The 10088-nt window shown below is 41.0% G+C and overlaps 1 protein-coding gene across 1 annotated transcript; it reads right to left on the bottom strand.

The window, feature by feature from the left end:
- Positions 1-2348: 2348 nt before the first annotated feature.
- On the bottom strand, positions 2349-10019 carry prdx2 (peroxiredoxin 2). The gene is made up of 6 exons (XM_060855232.1): positions 9915-10019; positions 6963-7080; positions 4749-4902; positions 3758-3880; positions 3041-3171; positions 2349-2637 (listed from the first exon to the last, which is right to left on the bottom strand). The coding sequence occupies exons 2-6, from the start codon at positions 7066-7068 to the stop codon at positions 2552-2554; spliced, it is 600 nt and encodes a 199-aa protein (XP_060711215.1). The 5' UTR covers positions 7069-7080; positions 9915-10019; the 3' UTR covers positions 2349-2551.
- Positions 10020-10088: the final 69 nt, after the last annotated feature.

Here is a 10088-nt window from a genome sequence, read left to right as displayed (position 1 = left end):
TGGTCATGGTCAGTTTCAACCTCTGCTTGGAAATCCATTGCTGTAGTAATGAGCACTAATCACTGCCTGAGAAGGATGATTATTTGCAGCCCTGGCTATTGGCATTTTATACTGAGTCTGTGTCAAGCTGTTAGCATTTCTATTAAGAGGGGTTGGCTGGACCCAGACACTTCAGCAGGTAGTGTTCATTACTCATGTATTTTCTGCCAAACCTGTCAACTGGGTTGCAAGTGCAGTGTGGTGGCCCCAAGCAGTGTCTGTAGCTACTCTGTTGTTTCTGCTCCATATTATGATCCAGTGGCCATCTTATGTGCCTCATGTCACCCTGCCCTGTGCCATTTCCCTCTCCACTGGGTAAAAATGTGTTGCTGGAAAAGCACAGCAGGTCAGGCAGCATCCAAGGAACAGGAGAATCGACATTTCGGGCACAAGCCTTCTTCAGGAATGAGGAGAGAGTGTGCCAAGCAGGCCAAGATAAAAAGGTAGGGAGGATGGAGTTGGGGGAGGGCGGTTGGGAATACAATAGGTGGAAGGAGGTTAAGGGGAGGGTGATAGGCTGGAGAGGCAGTGGTACTGAGGGTTGGGATTGAGAAAAGGTTTGGGGGAGGGGGGGGGGGGGGGTGGGGGTGTAAAATGAGAAAGCTGGAGAAATCTGCATTCATCCCTTGTGGTTGGAGGGTTCCTAGGCGGAAGAAGATGAGGTACTCTTCCTCCAGGCATCATGTTGCCATGGTCTGGTGATGGAGGCAGCCAAAGACCTGCATGTGTTTAACATTAACTCCCCCTCCCACTCTGCCAGGGATATGCAGGTCCCTGGTCTCCTCCATCACCAGACCATGGCAACACAACACCTGTAGAAAGAGCACCTCATCTTCTGCCTAGGAACCCTTCAACCACAAGGGATGAATGCAGATTTCTCATTTCCCCTCTTTCCCACACCCCCCCCCCCTCCCCAAACCTTTTTAGTCCCAACTCTCAGCCCCAGCACCACCTTCTTGACCTGCAATCTTCTTCCTGACCTCTCCAGCCTATCACCCTCACCTCCTTCCACCTATTGTATTCCCCATGCCCCTCCTCCCTACCTTTTATCTTAGCCTGTTTGGCACATCCTCCTCATTCCCAAAGAAGGGAATATGCCCAAAACATTGATTCTCCTGTTCCTTGGATGCACATTAAGTTCTGATCCAGTCCTCCCTTTCTCCAGTGGGAGAAGTTTAACATCCATTGAGGCAGGGAGCATCTGGAGGATTAGAATGTGTGACTAGCACTTGATAGCAGAAGGTGGTGGTGGAATGGCAGGATTGTGAAGATAGGTTTGGGGTGGTATGGTAGGCACCTGAGGAACAGGCTGGCAAACTCAAGATATTAATTCTACAGTAAATGTAGATAGGTACCTGCTAGGTTGTTGTCTCCTAGAGAGCAGTGATGGAGAGAATCTAACTAAATAGCCACCTCCTAGTGAGGATCACCAGTTAACAGAATCAAGGTAACTCCCTCCTCATAGTACTAAGTGATCTTTGGACAATACAAAGCAGGAATGCAGTTTGGAATCATGGCTCAGTGACAGCAGTACTATTGATCTATTGAATGATTTTTGAACCTGCACCAATCTGTAAATCAAGCACAAACAAGCTAATGCCTCCACTGTTTTGGCAATCACCTTCATACATCATGATGAGGTGAAGACATGATACGCTCAGGTAGATGTGAAAGATCCCATAGGACTACACTGAACAACAGGGAGTTATCATCCTGGCCGATGTTCTTTTTGAAGAGTCCTATTAGTTGTAGAAACTTACTGGACAAGTTGACTGCCATTTTCCTACATATGACTGCAATTCAAGACAAAGTGCTACATTATAGAAACATTGTTAGCCATTCTAGGAGCACAGCATTGAGCATTAGCAGCCTCAACCTATAATCTTTGCACACTTGGAGCCTGGCTCAAAATTTCTAAGTACAAATCTGTAGTCAGTCATTTGAAAGTGGAACCTACACTGACTGACATTACACTTGATTAGGCTGAGAGCAATATTGACATAAGCACATGGATAGAGTTCACTAATACTCATGCAGAAGAGATCTGACCAACAAGACAATATAGAGTTAGATCTGCTACCAGTACAAGCAACAGTTAATTGACTCAACAAGGATGCACCTTAAGAGCAAGTGACTTAGATACTTGTTAGGTGAGCCCACTACTGGTAGTATGCTCACACATGCAGACAAAGAGGAAATTGTAGTGTGTGCCTAGGTGACCTAATGGTTAGAAGTGATCTAAGAACCATTTTAATGCAATGTTAACCATGGATGTGCTACCTTCAGTTTGAGCAAGACACCAAGACAAATTTTGTTCAAGTTTTATTCTGGCACAGTTAAAAAAACAAAAACATTCACAGGAGCACAGTTGGACCTTGTTACTCAGGTGCTTAAAAAAATGACAAGTAACATCCTAATGTACAGCAATCTACACTAGGTCTTTGAGTGCCTGCTTAACAAAAATACACATTTTCTTCATTTAATATTCAGTGCATGGATGAAGCAGAAATGTTTAGGATTGTTTCTCAAAGAACTTCTTGCTTTCATTAACATTAGGTTTGATGGTGTCCTTGCCAGGCTTCCAACCAGCAGGGCAAACTAGAGGGGGATCAAGATTTTTAAAAAAGTTAGCTTCATAGTGATCACCATTGAATACAAAATGCCTGTTAGTACCATTTCCTACTGCAGTATAGTCACTGCTCTAGAAGAGATCTTTATCAATGTTTAAATGCAGTCTCAATTGGCAAGATTCTGCTTTTCTCTAGATCTTAGGATAGATAGGTGCCAAATTTGATCACAGGAACATGCTAATTAAAACCTTGAAGTTAATCTTGTGTTTAAGTGCAACTTGATCAAAGGCTACCATCAGCCAGATGATCCATTGAGGTAGCTGCCTAGTGACTTTTTGTAAGTGGAAGATTAAAAAGCTGACTATTACAAGATAATTTAGCTTGAGAGACTGCTAGTTTTCATTTTGAAATATTGAAATCTAGACCATTACCTTCTCCGTGCTTGTCTGTGAACTGGAAAGCCTGAACAAGCCTCAAGGTTTCATCCACTGAACGGCCAACTGGAAGGTCATTGATTGTAATCTGGCGCAGGATTCCTTTCTCATCAATAATAAAGAGCCCTCTAGATAGGGAGAGAAGGTGGCAAGTTACCCCAAAAAGTCATTAATAATACTTGTGAACATCCCTAAAACTATCAACCCTGATCACCTTGATAGACAAGGTTTCTTCCAATTCTTTGAAGAAATGTTTCCTCCAAAAATCTTCATCTCTGGCTAAAAGAACTGCTGAAACCAACTCTACCAACAACTACCTTAAAGTCAGTGCTGTTCCAATGAGAATATTTGATTTGGGTATCAACACACACTCACCACAAAGAATGAATAGCATTAGAGATTGTCAGCAGAAACAATGATCAGTTCTAAGACTGAAGATAAAGAAGATGCAAAGTGAATCCTCACAAAACCCAGTCTACGTTGTGCTGAAAGTGTGTTGCTGGAAAAGTGCAGCAGGTCAGGCAGCATCCAAGGAACAGGAAATTTGACGTTTCAGGCATAAGCCCTTCCTGGAGAAGGGCGTATGCCTGAAATGTCAAATTTCCTGTTCCTTGGATGCTGCCTGACCTGCTGCACTTTTCCAGCAACACACTTTCAGCTCTGGTCTCCAGCATCTGCAGACCTCACTCTTTCTCCAGTCTATATTGTACCAACCTGTAAGCAATCCCCTCATCCTCCTTCAGAATGCCATAGTCTTTGGCAATGGACTGAGTTAGGTCAGCAACCAGTGGAATGTCCATGTGGCCAATGCCACCTTGTTTACGAGGAGTCTTGGTCCTAAAGAAAAAAAGTTTGTATTAATAGGTTAATCTTAAATGCAAAAAAGAGAATTGCTCCAAATTTAAGTGAAATATCCAGTTTAATCAAATGCATAGGCATGTAAAAAAAGTGTTCAACACAATGTTACCTCCTTTTAAAAAAGTGGTTTGTGTTCAAAGATTCAATGGATTAAAATAGAACATGCTACAAACTGGCTTCACTAGTTTATAGCTGGTTTAGTTTGGCTAGCCAAAAGTGTAGTATTATAGCTAAATCCAAACCAACAACTGTTAAACAGCTGGGAATCTATTCCTTTATTGGCTCAAAAGGAAGTAATCATCCCTTTCAAAGTTGACTCGGGTTAGCAAAATTTGCTTTTTAGTGATGAAGGTTGACTTGATCAAAGAATAGACTTAAAAAGAATAAGTGTATTTTGTGCCTCCCAAGGTCTAGGGGTATTACAAGTGTTGACAATTCAGAATCACAAGTGTTAGTGCAAAAAGCACCATCTGGCCTATGCCTGAACTGGCTTGTCAAATAAGCATTGATACCTAGTGCCTGTTTCCTGATATTATACAAACTGGATAAAAACCTGCAAGGACCAAAAAAGTTAAGCAAGCAATGTTTACAGTTTTACAATTCTTCAGTTTATTCTAGATCTCTTGACCAAGAAATTTTTGTTACTAGATAAATAGCCTGAAAATCAACCTGCTGGATGAAGTCTTGGAACAAAACAAAAGTCATTCATAATGACATTGGACTATCAAGCAGCTCAGAAGGCTTAACTGCACTGGCTTGCAGTCAAGCGAGTTTAGAGATGGACCCTAGCTACCCATTTGCAAGCTCATTGCTAACAGGACAGTGTACAGATTACAACAATTCTTACCAGGCCAAGTGGCTAAAGTGAGAGTCTGTGGAAGCACCAATTACTTCACAGTTGATCTTGCGAAATTCAGCAGCTCGGTCACTGAATGCAATGATCTCCGTTGGACACACAAAGGTGAAATCCAGGGGGTAGAAGAACAATACAACATACTTTCCTGAAATGGGAAAAATTTGGTACCATTAGATATGGACAAGAATTTTCTAATCTGTTACTGGATGTTGCCTTGTCATGAATTGTCCAGATAAATATTTATTGAAAAGTAGCAAGAATGATCAGAGGGAAGTATGGAAGATTGTTAGAGAAGGAAGATGGCAAATACAAGTTAATCTGAAGAGGTAATGTTTTAGCAACAATGGAAAGATTTGAACAAGGAGGATGAGGGTCTTAATTATGCAATCAGATACAGCTTTACAGCAGATTCAATTCAAGAATAGTTGGAAAGCTAGATTGAAACAGCTTATTCAGGTGCTGAGGAAGGACATTTAAAGCAACATGACTAAGTCAAGACAATATTAGTTCATAGCTCCTTGAAAGTAGAGTATTTAGGATAATGAAGACAGCAATTGATATGCTTTCCTTTATTGGAAAGAGTATGGAGTATGGAGTCAGGAGGTCATGTTGCAGCTGTACAGGACATTGTTGGAATATTGTGATCAATTCTGGTCTCCTTCCTATTGGAAGGATGTTGTGAAACTTGAATGGGTTCAGAAAAAGATTTGCAAGTGTTGGAGAATTGGAGCTATAGGGAGAGGTTGAATAGGCTAGGCCTGTTTTCCCTGGAGCTTCAGAGGCGGAGGGGTGACCTTAGAGGTTTAAGATCATGAGGGGCATGGATAGGATAAAGAGACAGACAGTGTCTTCCCTTGGAGGAGGGGGGGGGGGGGCGGAAGGAGGAGGAGAAGAGAGAAATAGTCCAGAACTAGAGGGCAGAGGTTTAGGGAGACAGGGTAAAGATATATTTAAAAAAAAGAGGACCCAAGGGGAAACCTCTTCACAGAGGGTGTTGTGTATGGAATGAGCTGCCAGAGAAAGTGATGGAAAGGCTAGTACAATTGCAACATTTAAAAAGACATCTGGATGGGTATACGAATACGAAGGGTTTGGAGGAGTATGGGCCTAGTGCTAGCAGTTGGGATTAGATTGGGATATCTGGTCAGCATGGACAGGTTGGACCAAAGGGTCTGTTTCCATGCTGTACATCTGACTAATTCTTTAAGAGAATGTCTTCTCATTGAAATGTAATTAGAATGAGAAAATTGAAATGCTCTGTAGAAAGTGGCTGAGACAGTAACATTTAACTAGACTATTACCAACATACTTCTTTGCAAAGAGAAAAATCTAGATGAGGCAAGCTGATCTGAATGAATTACGAAAAGGTGGAAATATAATTGCAAAATAGTTGGAGAAATGTTGCAGGCTTATGGGGCAAGGTAAGCTTGTGCAAGACTTTCAGAGCAGACAGATGCAAAGTAGCCTCCTATGCAGTGAGACAATCCTTTCTGGACTCAAAAGACCTCCTTTCAAAAAAGGAAAGTGGTGCAATGATAAGTAATCCAGAAATCAGATTCAAATCCAGCCACAATATAGAGATACACAATCTTTTAAAAACAAACTGGACTATAAGGCAGTTGTAATGGTAACCAACATTTTTGCAACACTGTTCAGGGAGGCAAATCTTAGTTTGGCTGAAATCAAATGACTCCAGACCCACAGCAGTGTTGTCACTGACACCTTTGAGATGAGTGCTCTGGTATTAGGTAAAGGCACTCAAATGTTGGCCTGGTCAAAAATACAACTGTAAGTGGGAATAATATTCAAGTTAGATAATGGTGGATCTGTGCCTGATTTTCAAAACAGTGGGACCTTTAAAGTAATGAAGTTGAGAATTTAAATTGGCCTTTGGCAAAGTTCTGCTCCATTTAGCAGTATGACTGATTAAAATACATGCTGCTCCCCGTTGACATAAATAACTACAATTTTTCATTTTAAAAAACTTAATTAGATCATGCTTAAAATCCATTGCAAAAAAACTTATCTATACAACCTGCAGGGCCTCAGCAGACTTTGTACTTAATGTACATTGAATTTTGCTCAGATTCCAGCATTAGGACAAAGTCCTGTTAAGCTTTGCCAAGATTGCTGAAATTGAGCACACCAACACAGAACTGTTCACATGCTCCACTCCATTGATTACAAGCACAAAATAAAATTAACCTTTGTATTTGGACAAAGTGAGGTCCTCAAACTCTCCACTGGGCATCACAGCTTTGGCTGTGAAATCAGGTGCGGTCTGACCAATTTTAGCATTTCCAGCTGACATCTTGAATGGTAACTGTGCAGAAAGAGAAATAGATGAACAAAATCAGCATTTGAACTTGTGGAAAATGACTAGCACTTAAGACACTCCTGGGTACATTGTGAACACTCTGGCATAAACCAGTGCCCCATTGGTAGGATTGCACATTGTTTGTAGGTGAGTGAACAGACTGGATTCCAAGGAGAAAGTGAAGACTGCAGATACCAGGGATCTTCACCTACCCATCATACTCTGTTACCCTCACCTCCACCCTGGGCCCATTCTGATGAAGGCCTGAAACTAACTATTGTTCCTCAAATGCTACCTGACCAGCTGTGCTTTTTCAGCACCACACAAGGCTGGATTCCAAGGAAGGAGGAGGACTGCAGATGCCAGAGATCTTCACCTTCATCTACCTATCATACTCAGCTCCCCCCCACCCATGCAGATCAAGTGAACCAAACCCAACATATTTAAACAGTCTATTGAATTAAAATGTTAATAACCCCACCTCCTGTTACAATTTACAGGTGTGCTGTTGCTCATATTGGCTATGAAAGGGTTGCCCCAACTATCTAGTTTTCACAGATAAGTCAGGTTCATTAATACACCAGGTATATTCCACTGGCTGCTGGATAGAACAGCAGAGGGGAAATATGGATTCATGACAAGGACAGACTTAAAGAAAGTCTAAAGCTGGAATACCAGTGACAATATTCTTCATATTGTGAAGATAAAAAACCAAACAGATCCATTTAAAACAGCCATGGTATGGCTGTCACTACTGCAACCCAAGTTTGATTCCTGGTCAGGGAGTAGTTTTTAGTCTTGGAGATGCAGGTGTAGGATCCATGCTTGAGACAGGTTGATTTGAAAAAAAGAGGAATGAAGTAGTCTTGCAAGTTTAACTATAACAAGGAATCTGAGCTACATTCTCAGATTTAGAACTTTAGTGTTTGTTGTGTTTCAACATAAATTCATTTCTTGAATCAAGTTGGCATTGTACAAAGTTATTGTGGCAGTTATATTTAAGGCAACAGATTCACCCATCAGCTGTTCCAAGCCAAGTAAGATATAAAAAACCATAGTTACAAATATTTACAGCAATTTAAAGATCTGTACCAGCTGCATCAAGACAGGTTACTAACCTCTGCAAAATCAAGTGTTCTCAGATGGAAACTACATAAGCTCAGACTAGTCAGTATTTCCAACCTAATCCAATGCAGTGGCCTCTACTACAACAGCCATTGATTGATCCAACTTGTTCTCTAGTTGTAATCTGCTGTCAAATTCTCAGCATTGGCTTAGAGGGCAGGAGAGAACTGTCTCAAGTCAAAAACCCATGCAATGTGCATACTGGGACAATGTCTCATCTGGTGAATTACAGAATGCAATCCATGTCTAACTACATGAAAGAGACAAAAGCCAATAAACAGGGGAAAACCAATATCTCCAATCAATTTTACAGAGTGGTAAAACAACCCAATAAGTTCAGGTCTTCTCATTTGACATTTCTACTAACAACCAGTGTCAATGAGCATCTTGACCCTTTCAAGATAAGGATCATTGACTCAAATGAAACTTCACTGAAGGCCACAAGCTTCCTTAGGGCCAGCTGAATTCTCATTTATCCAATGAGAAGCAGTAGTAGAAAAATTAACTACCTGTTCAATACCCACAGGGCAAAACAGCCAGATTCATAACTAAACTCAACATCCAACACAGCCTAAACATTGGCAAAAACTGAGTACTGCAGATACTGGAGAGCAAGTCAGTCTGCAGCTGGTTTACTTGGAAAGAGAAATATACTTTAGCTAAACACAGTCTTAAGATTCAAAAAAATAGCCTGGTGGTATTGGAAAAGCCACCAAGAATTTTTTCCTCCATTTGCCCTGCTAGAAATTGACATTAATGATGCATTTTAATCAATGATTTTCCTCTTGAATCTGTATAGCTAAATAGTGCTTGTTCAGGGATGCTGATTAGAGTACACATGACAAGTATTGCAAGACAAAGTATGCCAATTGCAAAAGTCTAAAAGGAACGAGTATTTCCTCAATGCTTCAGTTTCTAGAATAAGAATTTGGAGCAGAGAGAGTGCCATTGTCACTACAAACTGGGATTACTGTGGAAACTATTACAGCAAGTTACATTAAGTGAAACATTAAGCTTCCATCCCTATTCATCCCGGGGACGAGTGCTTGGTCTCAAATCACTTGTTTCTTTAACATTAGCATTAAATGTTACCAAGTGCCCAGCTTGAAATCCCAACTGGTAACAGAATGAATCCTTTAGATGAAATTAGAAGCAGATACTTAGATTTGGGAAAGGCTTGTAGCTCAGGTTGTAACAACCTGAACAGGAAGTCGAAACATTGAAATAATAAAATGAATGGGGAATGTTTTATATAGAACCAGAAAAGTTGCAAAGCGCTTTTGTACCTTTTAAAGCAGCTACTTAAAGAAAAATACTAGTTGGATCGCGAAGTGTTTTTTTAAAAAGTCGAACTTAAGAGATGGAGCTGGGATTTACAGGGCCTTCCCAGAAAGTCGCTTTGTAAATAGGAGGAAAAATAGCTCCGACATGTTTTTAAACAAAGGGGATTTGGATCACACTGCGCCCTTTATTCTTTTACTGCAGCTCCGACTTCAGAGGCGTTCAATCCATCAAAACCCAGCCAATAACTCAATTTACAAGGAATCTCTTCCCGACTTGCGAATGCATTTTTGTTGCTGAATTGGGTGCAAAACACAAACAAGACAACTGCGTTCACTTTTAGCAAAAAGTGAAACAACCCTAGGCAAAAATCCACGACGCACAAGCCGAACAAAATAATCCATTTTGTTTTTGACCATTTCTACAGCACTTACATTAACCCCACGCTTTAATCTTGCAGCCAATACTCTCTGCACCGCGCTTCTTCCTTTTATAAGGAGCCAGTACTCGCGAGGTTTTAAATATCTCAGGCAGCATGGCTCCAGAATGACTCAGCAAAAAATCCATCCCAGCTCCAAGAATTAAAGGGGTAGACACGCTGTGAACGT

The sequence above is a fragment of the Hemiscyllium ocellatum genome, chromosome 45, assembly GCF_020745735.1.
Source record: "Hemiscyllium ocellatum isolate sHemOce1 chromosome 45, sHemOce1.pat.X.cur, whole genome shotgun sequence".
Classification (NCBI taxonomy): Eukaryota; Metazoa; Chordata; class Chondrichthyes; order Orectolobiformes; family Hemiscylliidae; genus Hemiscyllium; species Hemiscyllium ocellatum.
This window is presented reverse-complemented; position numbering and strand designations above follow the sequence as displayed.

Coding starts and splice junctions, on each gene's coding strand:
- prdx2 (XM_060855232.1), bottom strand. CDS start 7,068: ATGTCAGCTGGAAATGCTAAAATTGGTCAGACCGCACCTGATTTCACA. Junction 4,903..6,962: donor CACTTTGTCCAAATACAAAG/GTTAATTTTATT, acceptor TTCCCATTTCAG/GAAAGTATGTTGTATTGTTC. Junction 3,172..3,757: donor GATGAGGGGATTGCTTACAG/GTTGGTACAATA, acceptor CTCCCTATCTAG/AGGGCTCTTTATTATTGATG.